Genomic DNA, 12,333 nt, shown 5'->3' with positions numbered 1-12,333 from the left:
AACCAGGGACCTCCCATGTGGGAAGCAGGCACTCACCTGCTTGAGCCACATCCACTCACTACTTGTTTTTGCTCATTGCCTGCTCATTGTTTTTGCTTGATGTCTGCTCATAGTCTGCTCATTGTTTCTTTGTCTTCTTTAGGAGACACCAGGAACCAAATCTGGGACCTCCCATGTCAGAGGCAGGCACTCAATGCCTAAGCCACATCTGTGCTCTCATCGCATAAGTTTGAATATGTTGTGTTCTCATTTTTATTCATTTCAAGATAGTTACTCTTTTTTTTTTTTGCATCTTCTTCATTGGTCCACTGATTGTTTAAGAATGTACTGTTTAACTTCCCTATATTTGTGCCTATTCTGATTCTATGCTACTTATTAATTTCCAGCTTCATTCAATTGTAATCAGAGAAATTGCTTTGAATAATTTCAGTCTTTCTAAATTCATTGAGACATGTTCTATGACCTAGTGTGTGTACTATCCTGGAGAATGATGCATGTGCACTTGAGAAGAATCTATATCCTGCTGTATTTGCATGTAATGTTCTGCATATGTTTACTGTATACTGTATAGGCATAGGTCTACTTTTTCCAATATGTTATTCAAGGTCTCTGTTTCTTTATTAACCCTCTGTTGAGATGATCTGTCTAATGGCGATAACGATGTATTAAAATACCCCACTATGATGGTAGAGGCATCTATTTCTCCCCTTAGTTTTGCCATTGTTTTTCCCTTGTATTTCATGCACCCCTGGTTAGGTGCTTAAATATTTATGATTGTTCTTTATTCTTGATAGATTACCCTTTTATTAATATATAGTGTGTCCTTTGTTACTTTCAAATGTTTGCATTTAAAATCTATTTTGCCTGACATTAGTAGAGCTTCTCCCACTCTTTTCTGGTTACTGTTTCCATGTAAAATCATTTCCCAACCTTTCACTTGCAACCTCCTAGTGTCCCTGGGTCTAATGTGAGTTTCTTGTAGACAGCATATAGATGGGTCACATTTCCTTATCCATTCCGCCAATCTGTGTCTTTTGATTGGAGAGTTTAACCATTAACATTCAATGTTATTATTGTCAAGGCAGTACTTCAATTAGCCATTTTTTCTTTAAGTTTACATATGTCATACTTTGTTTTTCTCTTTGTATCTTTTTGTTATTCTTACTAATAATCTTCATTTCTACACTCTCCTCTAACCCTCTCTCTCCTGTTTTTTCCTTTCAACCTGCATAACTCCCTTCAGTATTTCTTGGAAGGCAAGTTTCTTGTTGGCAAACTCAATTTCTGGTTATCTGTGAATATTTTGAGCTCTCCCTAGTTTTGAATGTCAGGTTTGCTGGATACAGAATTCTTGACTGGCAGGTTTTTGTTTGTTTGTTTGTTTGTTTAGCACCTTAAGTATGTCATACTACTGCCTTCTTGCCTCCAAAGCTTCGGATGAGAAATCAGCAATTAGTCTTATCAAACTTCCCTTATATGTGATGGATCCCTTTTCCCTTGCTGCTTTCTGAAGTCTCTTATTATCTTGAACATTTGACAATCTGATAAGTGTGGGTCTTGGAGTAGGCTTGTTAGGATTTATACTGTTTAGAGTGTGCTTCCTGGGCATATACATCCCTGTCCCTCATAAGAATTGGGAAATTTTCCACCATTATTTCCTCCAACACTCTTTCCACCCCCCTTTCCCTTCTTTTCTCTTTCTGATATGCCTATAATGTGTATGTTTGTGCATTTTGTATTGTCATTCAACTCCCTGAGTCCCCGCTGATTCTTCCCCATTTTAAAAAATCTGTTCTATCATGCAATTTCAGATGTTTTTTCTTCAACATCTCTAATTCTTTCCTCTGCCTGTTTAATCTGCTGTTATGTGCTTTCAGAATATTTTTAATTTCTTGCATTGTGCCTTTCATTACCATCAAATCTGTTTTCTTTTTATATATTTTTATGATTTCTTTTGTATGTTCCTCCAGTCTTCTTAATATGCTTTATCTCTACCTTCACTTCATTAAGTTGATTCATTATATTTGTTTGGGCATCTTTGATTAGTTTCTGCATATTATGCATCTCCTCCTGCTTTTTAGTTTGGTCATTAGACTGGGCCATGTCTTCATATTTCTTAGTATGGATTGCATTTTTTTTGCTGGGTCTAGGCATCTGTTTATGTTGATGAACTTATTCGGTTGGTAAGCTTCTCTTTCTACTCTAGGGTTTTATTTCATTTTGTTTTGTGTTAAGGGTTCTCTTTGACACTTGGTTCCATTTATTCTATATTCTTGTAGTTGCCCATGTCCCCTCTCCCCCAATATTAAGACCATAAAAAGGAAGGAATGAAGAAGAGAGAAATAATATTTTTAAAAGGTGCAAAAGGAACCATAAAAGAGCCAGGAAAAAAAAGTAATAAGAATGAAAAATCATAAAAAATTAAAAAGGAATAAGAATAAGAAAGGTGGAAGACAAAAAAGAAACAGGAAATACAATAAAATAAAATAATAAAAACTAGAAAGATGAGAAAAGAAAGAAAATGAACAAACAAGAGAAAGTGGAATGAAAGAAAAACAAAGGAAGAGGGGAAATGAAAGAAAGAAAAGAAATTAAGAAATTAAAAGATAAGTAGAAAAGAAAGAAAAGAAAGAAAAAAGGAAAGAAAAAATAACAAGGAAAAAAAAAAGCCAGGTCTCCCTTTCAGGCCACCAGCAACCATCTCAGGCTGACATTGCTCACCAATCAATCTCCCTGAGGCCCCCCTTCAGATAAAGTACTTGGATGTAGAGAAAAAAAATATCAAATAAAGAATAAATACATAAATAAATCTTTAAAAAAAATCTTAGACTAAGTTGTCTGTCACAAAGCTGCTTTGCTTGTCCTGCAGCTCCCCCTCCCCAGGTTGCTGGCTGGGTGCCTGACTACCCCCGGATTGCTCTCTGGCTTCCTTCTCTTCTGGGTTGTTTGGGTACAAGACTGCTGGGGGCTGCCTCCCTCGCCCCCTTTCCCTCAGGTTGCTTGGGCATCTGAGGGCTCACCGGGTGCTTCTTCAGCTCGCCTCTCATCCAGGCAGCTGGGCGCCTGTCAGCAAACCCCCTCACTGACCCAATTCCTCACTCTCCCAGCTTAAGCAGGTGTACCAGCCCACCTGATCAACTCCTCCCTCCACTCTCCCTGCAGCTACTCAGCACCAGGGGCATTTCCCCTTTTGCTGGACATTTGGCTGACATCTGGTCTGACCCCCTACTTCTCTTTCCTTCTGAACTTGCTGGGTGCCAACCCCCAAACCTGTTTGCCCTGCCGTTGCCCCACTTCAAGAGCCTGCTGGGCACTGGGATGCACCCTGGTTGCCCAGTTGACTTTCTCCCTCTCGGAGACAGCTGACCTCTCATCTCCAGCCAAATCTCTTCCCTAGCTGCCCTCTCCCTCTGAGCCAGCTAGGTGCTGGCTTGCCTGCCCTAGCTCCCACGGCTTCCTTTTCCCTGTCAACAGGGTGTCCCCTCTCTATCTGCCCTCGCTGATTGTCCCCCAGTCCTGTGGCTTCCCTTCTGCCCAGTAAACCTGTCTACCTTCCTGCAGTTTCTGGAGAGGAGTGCAGCCTGCCGTGCCCTACTCTGTCATCTTGAATCTCCAGAGTCACCATTTTAACCCCAAAGAGAATTCCTGGAAACATAAGAGAGGCTCAAAGCAGGGGGAAACCTATGCACAGGGTAAAAACCGGGCCGGAACCCCCAATTTCAGGGCTAGATTACAGTGGGAACAGACCACCCGGACGAAAAGTAAGAGTGGTTTGTCTCTTATGATTGGGCACCAGCTGCCTTCTGGAAGCACAAACATGGTTCCAAATGAGTGTCATACAGTGGATACACTGTCCTCCACCTGGGTGAGCTGTGTTGGGGAAAATGTGGGGTGGTACAAGCAGTATCTTCATGGCTCTCTACCAGGTCAGTCTTCCGCTGGTAGCAGCAACAGTGCACTTAGCTCAGGTTTGCTTAAGTTAGCATCAACTAATGGCAAAACTGAGTTCTTAAATCACCAATTCACCTTCCAAATCCTATTCTCTATCATCCTTTTAAGCTTTTAAAGCAGAAAAAAAACGTTTATTCAAATAAAACTTAGACAGAGATGTGAACAAATATGTTATGTTATTAACAAACATAATCCAGAGGTATTATGTTTAATGCCAGTAGTCCCTACCAATTACCATTCCTTACATTTTTGCCTGTGGAAGTCCCAAAGATTGCTACCATTAAAAATAGAAAACCATTTAGTTAGAGGTGATCAAAAATCCATTCTAACATTCAAAATCTATGATTTTCATTACTCATAATTTAGTAGAGATAACTGAGCCATCTTCCCAAGTCCAGATTTTGCTTGATTTTCTTTCTGCATCAAGCCAATCAAATCAAATATGTCATTTTTTATTGACTGATTGGACTCATATAGGGAATCAGGATCCATCAATCTAAGAACGTAAGCCTGCCTTTGCCTGTGACACTAAACAGCAACGGTCAGTAGCACAATGTTGAATTTCAGTTTCACTTTCATTGCCTTATGATTAAATGGGTAATTGATGATTTTTATAAAGTGGTCCCAAAGCATGTGATCTCCTTGTAGTCACACCTTTGTGGAGTCCCCTCACACATCGAGTCTGGACCGGCTCTGTGACCTGCTGTGAAGTTCCTCTAGTTCCAGAGTCTAGTCCTTAAGAGGCCTTGAAGCTTTTGCTGTGCTGAGGAGCAGAGCTGCCGTGGACAGCAGGTGGTCTCTCCTGCTGGGCAGGCACATGCAGAGAAAGGGCCAGCAGAATGAATGACCAAGAAGAGGGAGACCAAGAGGAGACAGACCCCGACCTTCCTGCCATCCCAGCCGAGGGGCCGGGCTTGGGGCTGCTGTCAGGGATGCTGCAGTGCAAATTGTGGCTGCTGGATGAGCCCAGGGGTGGATAAAAGAGCTACCCCAGGTGAGCCCTCCCCAGCCAACCCCAGAAACACGACCAATAAGGAGCTGAGTGTTTTTATGCCATTAAGTTTGGGGTGTTTTGGTACACAGCAATAGATAACATAAACACATGAGAAAAGCCTGCAGGTATTCCTTTTTTTTTAGTTTAATTAAAACGTATTATTTTGAAAACACATGGACCATAAAGCCAAAACATTATAAATATCCAGAAAATGCAGTTCATAAACTATCTTAGTCTGCATTAAGACAGATAATACATTCTAACTTAAATCTTTCATTGTATAACTTAAGCACATTTTTCCTAAAGCAATTTTCATACAGGAATACAAAGGGTTCTCTTTTGTAGTCCTATTATATCTAAATTTTGCGAAATAAGATATAAGAGAGTCTTCTTCTGACTCTATATTGAAATTAACTTTGGTACTTGATTATATTCATTAAACTGAAATATAAAACTGGAAAACAAATAGGTTATCAGTCCCAATTTTTGAAGATGTACCTGCAACAGCTGTAAAAGGAAATTGGCTTTTGGTGGCTGTGAGGACTAGAAGATCTCAGTCACACCACGGGCATCAGACCTCGTTGTTATACCCAGGCCTCTTCTATCTCCTAAGAAAATCTTAAATCCATAGACCTGCTCTCCCCTTACCCTTGATGGGAATTTTGCGCTATTTGACACATTTTAGTTAAGGAATTTTTTTAATTGATCAGAGAATAAGGCCTTCAATATATAAGTAAGTGACTCTTTTACTGATGAATAAGCATAAAGCAAGGAAGATTTGGGGCAAGAAAAAAAATTGTACATTACTGTGACCAAGGTTTAGATTCCCTTTTCCCTTGTAAAATCTGGAAGCATTCACATGGAAAACATACATTTCAAAGTAACTTTGTCACATTGTATATTCATCAATTACCAATTAGACATAAGCCTGTAAAAGTGAAAATTGATCTTCAAATTGTTCTTCAGAACTCAGGAGCATTAAGAAGATACACATTATATGTTCCCTGTAAAGCTGTATTATGCATATGAGGAAAAAGGAACATATATATATAATCCTCCAGAAAGAAGAGCTAATAAAAAGTATTAAAACTATTTTTACTTTTAGAGAAGTGAAGAAAGGACTTCTGAATTTAGTTTCCATATGAAGCACTGAAATTATGTTGGTATATATTCCTTAGTGTTCAGTCCGTTTTATTTAAGTTTGTGCACAGAGATTTTTCAAGACAAGATGCATAAAGATGCAATACATGGAAGCGGACTTGGCCCAATGGATAGGGCCTCTGCCTACCACGTGGGAGGTCCGCGATTCAAACCCCGGGCCTCCTTGACCTGTGTGGAGCTGGCCCACGCGCAGTGCTGATGCGCGCAAGGAGTGCCCTGCCACGCTGGGGTGTCCCCCATGTAGGGGAGCCCATGCACAAGCAGTGTGCCCCCGTAAGGAGAGCCGCCCAGCGCGAAAGAAAGTGCAGCCTGCCCAAGAATGGCATGGCACACACGGAGAGCTGACACAACAAAATGACGCAACACAAAGAAACACAGGTTCCTGGTGCCGCTGATAAGGATAGACGAGGTCACAGAAGAACATGCAGTGAATGGACACAGAGAGCAGACAACTGGGGGCGGGGGGAGAGGGAAGAGAAATAAAGAAATGAAGAAATCTTTAAAAGATGCAATGCACTTAATATTAAAACAAAATAAATAGAATATTTTCATATAATTCTTTATTGGATTGTTCGTAGGTTAAGATGTAAGCAGATATTTCATCAATTTTAAAACACTATTTCAAATACATATAAATATTACAGATCCCAGGAAATACATAGAAAGTACTAGGAGGTAAGAGGTACTGTTCTCAGTTTATCTGTACCTGCATTGCTCCTACCTCTAGAAACACTTATATGACACTTAAATTAGCCATTGCATTGCTTACAGATGTAACGGTTGTTTTGGAAACAGTTTTCATCCAAAACTTCTTCGCTTGATTTATATGATATGCAGTTTTCTGGATTTGGAGTTAGAGAGAGGGAAAATCTGTAAAGAAGAAGAAAATGTTAAATATGGAGAAAGATAATGTGAGTGGTGGGGAATGTTTCTTCCATTAAATAAAGAACTTTTAAAAAACATTTGAATGAAATATTAACATTCTGAGCCAAGAATTCTTTTTATTTTCTTTCAATAATCACAGTAGTCAAGATTTCAAAGTATATTGCTACAATAAACTCAGCTATTCCTTAAATAATGAGTAGAATGAAGCCAGGAATTTTTGTTGTTTTTTTTTGTGTTTCGTTGCTTTATGATATGTTTAAGGATGTATTGGCTGACTTAGTCTAAGAAACCAAATAAGAGAACACAATTTGTCATTATATGAGATTGAAAAACCCATGAACATATGATTCAAAGGTTAAAAATATGCAGAAGATAAGCCGGGAATATTTGAAATATTGGGAGTAGGCCAAGAATTTTGGTCTACACCAGAATAAATTAAGGAATACATAAACTGATAAATCTGGATTTCCGGGACTACCAAATCAGAGAGAGTGTGCACATGTGATGTGTGCCTGTACAGACACTTTCATGTGTTTGTCCAAAGCAAAATGAGACAAATGGTATGTCAAAAGTTATTTTATAATCACAAGAATACTAACTTCATGTCACTTTAGCATACACTTGAAAGTCCTGGGTGAGGCTAGATTGGTTATTGTCTTGCACATGTTCTCCTCCTTAGCAACCCTGTTCCTCTACGTTATTCATGGATCAGCTCTAAGGATAATCTCATGCTGAAAAAAGAAGGCATCCTAGTAACAGAAACTTACAAATCAAAGGAGAGAGTGGAGCCATCCTCCCACAACCAGGTGCCACGGTCAGCACTAAAAGAGAGCCCAATCCAGTAAAAATATTGAAGGGAGCTTACAAAACCCTGATTGGAAACAGAGAACAACAAATAAACCTAATTTGACTCTACTTTGGGAACAGGAAAATCAATGTCCCAACATCAGACCCATACTATCAATCACACAAACTAAAATCATTTTAAACTTCTAACCTAGAGCTCATAGTCACATGGCTCATATTTGTCATTTATCAGCCCATTCCTTTATAGAGAGAGAAAGAAACACCACATAATTTCATTCCTCTAAGAGTGAAAAAACTTTATAAAGGGATTTAGGGTTCTCCTCTAACATTTCCTTCACAGAGGACCAGAAATCCTAGCTTCAAAACCTCCCAAATCAGCTATATCTTGAAGAATGATCTCTCATGGTTTTAACTGTCTCAACAGGCATTCAACACTATTTCTAAACACATCTGGGACGCCTTCCCCTTTTCTTAAGTGGTAGGCAGTTTTTATGATCATAGCCTCCATATTTGTTCTACAATGTATCCCAGAGAGAGTTGATAACAGCTGCATGTTTACAAAATTATTTATTTTGTAAATAAATTTTTAAAAAGCCATTTTGTTGGTTCTTTGAATAAAATGAGTAAAATTAATGATCTATTAATTCTTGTTTGAATTTTCCCTGAAATGTTTCTTGCACATTGTCTGGCATCTTTAATTTATCCCAATAATTCAAATCTTTGATGAATTTTATGCAGGTTTCTTAGTAATTGTTTCAAGATACAGGGAATTAATAATCATTTGCCCAAATATAATCATCTATTTCCTATTTGATTAAGGACTTGAACCAAAGTTCAGTTTATTTAAATTTGATGTTTTCCTAGATCAATCAAAATGTGGGAAGCAGAATTAAGTACAGACCAATTCATCTCTGCTTTCCAGCTGAAGGAGAGTGGAATTCTGAGAAGCACAGGCAGCCCTACTTTCTTTCCAAGGTTTTTCTTCAGTAGAAAAGAAATAACAGTTGCATCGATACCCAATCCACTTTTCTTGGCAAGAACAGCAGTCAGAACCTGGGGAAAAATACAACCTGACTGATGAAACTGGAGATTTCAGAATTTCCAGTACTCTTTACCTATTCAAAAATTTGTTGTTCATCCATTTTTTTCTTACAAATAATCTTTCATAATTTATTATAATCACTGAAAGTTGCTATTTTCAGGGGCTATAAATGAGAATGGATCAGACACAACCTTTTTCTTCATGAAAATTTTATTCTAGAGATATAATTATAGAAATTTCAAACATATATTAATTATATTGAATGATAATTTGATAAGTTTACAAAAAATTTAGTATGCTAAAACAGCATGTAGCAAAGCATGGGGTGGCAAGAGAAAAATGGTAATTAAGTTGGTGACCTAAGGCTAAGCGCTACCTTAGAAAAAGGAATTAACCAGATAGAGATTTAAAGGAAGAGAACATTTCAGCATTTTTTCTGAGACAGCAAAGAACACTGCATTGATGGAATTACGTTTTATGTTTTGGGTTATTTTTTTTTTTCAAAAGTAAAGACAAATAAAACAATTATTTTGAAGTCTGATCATATGGTTAAGCAGTGATAGCGATAGCATCTACAAAATTTCTTATCTTCAGTAACAGAACTCAAGAAGCAAGGTGGAAATTTAAATACTTGCAAAATGAATGGTTCTGAAGCTGAAGGGATAAGACATTAGTGAACTGCTATATGATCATACCAGTGTGTGAGACAACTTGGCGAAAAATTTCGCTTGGGGAAAATATATTCAAAATTGGACTTTGAGCTGCGACTCCCTGGATGAATAGGATTTAGCATTGCAGAACTAGGGCACTATATACTAAGGCATGAATTCCACAGCAGGGAAGGAAGATTGAGAGGAAAGTGTGAGCTAGGAGTAAACACCTACCTTCCTGGGGTTCTCTGGTGGGTTCTGAAGACAATGTGGACAGAAAATTTTGTTTACTATATGCTATATGGGATGATTAGAAATTTGCGTAGTTAGGTCCAGGCTTAACTGTATCCATGAAATAGTAAAATATTACATGTTAATAAAATATAAGCTTCATTATGAAATAACTTAACCATAGTATTAATCTTTATAAAAACTTAAAAATTACCAAAAATTCCTTACAATGGTTCAACAAAATTCCCAAAGTGGCCATCAACAAAAGGCACGTTGTTCCTAAAGCCCCAGAAATCAAATTCCATGGAGTAGTCTGAAAAGCTGTAGAAAAAAGGGCAAAGGGCAAAGATTCAGAGAACAAACACAGGAGCTGAGTTCTTAAAAGTAGAAGTCAGTGAAAATCTGAAAGTTTCATCATATACTCAATGGATTTAAGAAGGGATCTTTCAATAGCTAGGTCTTTGATTTGGTAGCATAGTCATCCTATCAATGAGGCACTGAAAAAAGAAGATTTTCCATTCAATGCCGTAGTTTGTATTGGGTATGCTTTATTCTTCATATACATTTCATATACATATACATTTTATATGTATTTATATTTATATAGAATACATATACATTTTATTCTATACTAGCCCTATTTCTAAAACGCACTAAAGAGGATTTGATATTTATTTTTCAAATGTGCAAAGAACAATAGTGACCCTGCATAAAAAGAGAAAAATAGGCTCAGCTTTATGGGTTTACATAATTGATATTTACTTTTATTCTCTCATAAAATAACAAAGTAGATAGTACAATTCCTATTAAGATAGTATTATTTTCTCAAGGCATCAAAGCTAGTAATTAACCAGGTGAGAAATCAAATTCAAGATTGAGTTCAGAATTTTTCATTTAACATATTCTATCATTGTCACTGTCTGTAATGCTATTTGGGAATGTGTTCTCCTAATCTCAATGCAACTTCAGCCCTGAAAAATGTTTATTTGCTCATTGTTTTTTAGAAGTATTTTAGGGATGAGAAGAGATAGGAGGATTGTGGACCTGGTGGGATGAAAACTTCTACCTCCAATGCATGGCAGTAACATACAAAGCTGAATTCATTTCTAGACCAAGATAATTACATTGTCTATACCCAAAATTACCTGGTTATAGACTTTTTGCATAAAACAATTTAACTTTAGGAGATTTTGTGTTACATTAGGGGTCTTTCCAGGAGGAGACCTGAATGACCTTTGGATGTCAGAATACAATTTGTGAATTAAAAATAAACAAATTTTAAAATATTGTGTTACTTATATAGAGCATTTTCCAGTTAGTTCTATTCTAGAATTATGTTCGTCATAATAAAACAAGTTAAATTAGGATCTCGTTCAAAAATTAGAGGTGTGCATATCAGAAGCCACTCTTTAAAACTGTTAAAGAAGCTTCTTAAATGATTACTAAATTGCCAGATGAAGAAACAAGGCATTAAAATAAAAGTAGAAAGTGCTGACACATGGCAAGCCTAAAAATATCTATTTTCCTCCTAACGCATTGCCCTGAAGTAAGCCACATCTTTAAATACTCTTTTGTTGTTATTTTTCTTTTTAAAATTTTCCAATTGGCATTGCACATACCTGCCATCAGAAATGATGTTCCAAAGTTGATGCAGAAAAAGTTCTATGATTGCTCTTGAAGAGTGGAACTTGACATCGGAGTTTAGCTGGAACCTAAAGAACCTGAAAGTTGAATAAGAAGAAATTGTAAATGAAGAGAAAAATGGGTTTTTAATAATGTTGAATCATCTACTGGTGAGCCACCTAGGTATATGATGAGGAGGAAGTAGTGCACTTAACTAGCTTCTAAAATGTTCTGGGTACCAGAATACCGGAAATTATCAGTGTACTTTGTAATAGGAACACTTTGATTAAGATAAAAGAAGGTGAGAGGCAGTGTCTTTAATGTTTGAACCTCAAATCATTGTTTAAAACTACATTGGTAACTATGGAAAAAAGATGGACAAACAAGAATTAAAATTACGTAGTGCAATAAAATTTTAGGCATAATTTTCCTACCTTGTAATAGGAAATTTTATTGAGTATTCACCTTGTCCCAAACATGGTGTAAAGCACTTTTTATATATATTAACGCATTTATTTCTCAAATAGCTCCATAAGAAGATACTAGAAAACCTACACATGGAAGAAGCTATGGAAACTTAATAATAAACCTGAGTAGTGCTTGGTAACTTGCTAAAGGTCACCAGTTTTGAACCCAGGCAGTCCTGTCCAGAGCACACATGCAATATATTTCATAAAAAGGCCATCGCTCTGTCTGTATTTCATGGAGATTTTCATTTCTTTCCTTTCACATAGAGTAGTCGTTCTCTCCAATATCTTTGTGTTTTTCCATTCCTGCCTCATTAACCTATCCAGGGCAGGGAAATTCAAAAAGGAAGAGCTAGAATGTTTTCACATCATTTTATACACACTCCTACGTATGTGCTCTGAAGTTGGCCATGCTCATATAAGCCTATACTTCAGTGACATACTCAGAGCAACCTTAAAAGCTTCTTTCAACATCTTACTCCTCAGTTTTCCATTTCCTTAGAGTTTTTTGAACATGATTAC

At 37.2% G+C, this 12,333-nt stretch overlaps 1 protein-coding gene across 2 annotated transcripts; it reads right to left on the bottom strand.

Annotated features, from left to right (window-relative positions):
• Positions 1-6,532: 6,532 nt before the first annotated feature.
• KLRD1 (killer cell lectin like receptor D1) lies at positions 6,533-11,546 on the bottom strand. Of its 2 annotated transcripts, XM_004451217.4 has the most exons (6): positions 11,341-11,546; positions 9,950-10,042; positions 9,725-9,787; positions 8,700-8,851; positions 7,759-7,862; positions 6,533-6,976 (listed from the first exon to the last, which is right to left on the bottom strand). In XM_004451217.4, exons 1-6 carry the CDS (start codon positions 11,345-11,347, stop codon positions 6,856-6,858), a joined length of 540 nt encoding a protein of 179 aa, XP_004451274.2. In that variant the 5' UTR covers positions 11,348-11,546; the 3' UTR covers positions 6,533-6,855. The 2 variants fall into 2 exon arrangements, with proteins under 2 accessions (XP_004451274.2, XP_004451275.2); XM_004451218.4 differs by lacking the exon at positions 9,725-9,787.
• Between the last annotated feature and the right edge of the window lie 787 nt (positions 11,547-12,333).

This window comes from Dasypus novemcinctus, chromosome 20 (genome assembly GCF_030445035.2).
Source record: "Dasypus novemcinctus isolate mDasNov1 chromosome 20, mDasNov1.1.hap2, whole genome shotgun sequence".
NCBI lineage: Eukaryota > Metazoa > Chordata > Mammalia > Cingulata > Dasypodidae > Dasypus > Dasypus novemcinctus.
The sequence above is the reverse complement of the archived record's forward strand: the minus strand, read 5'-3'. Positions and strand labels throughout refer to the sequence as shown.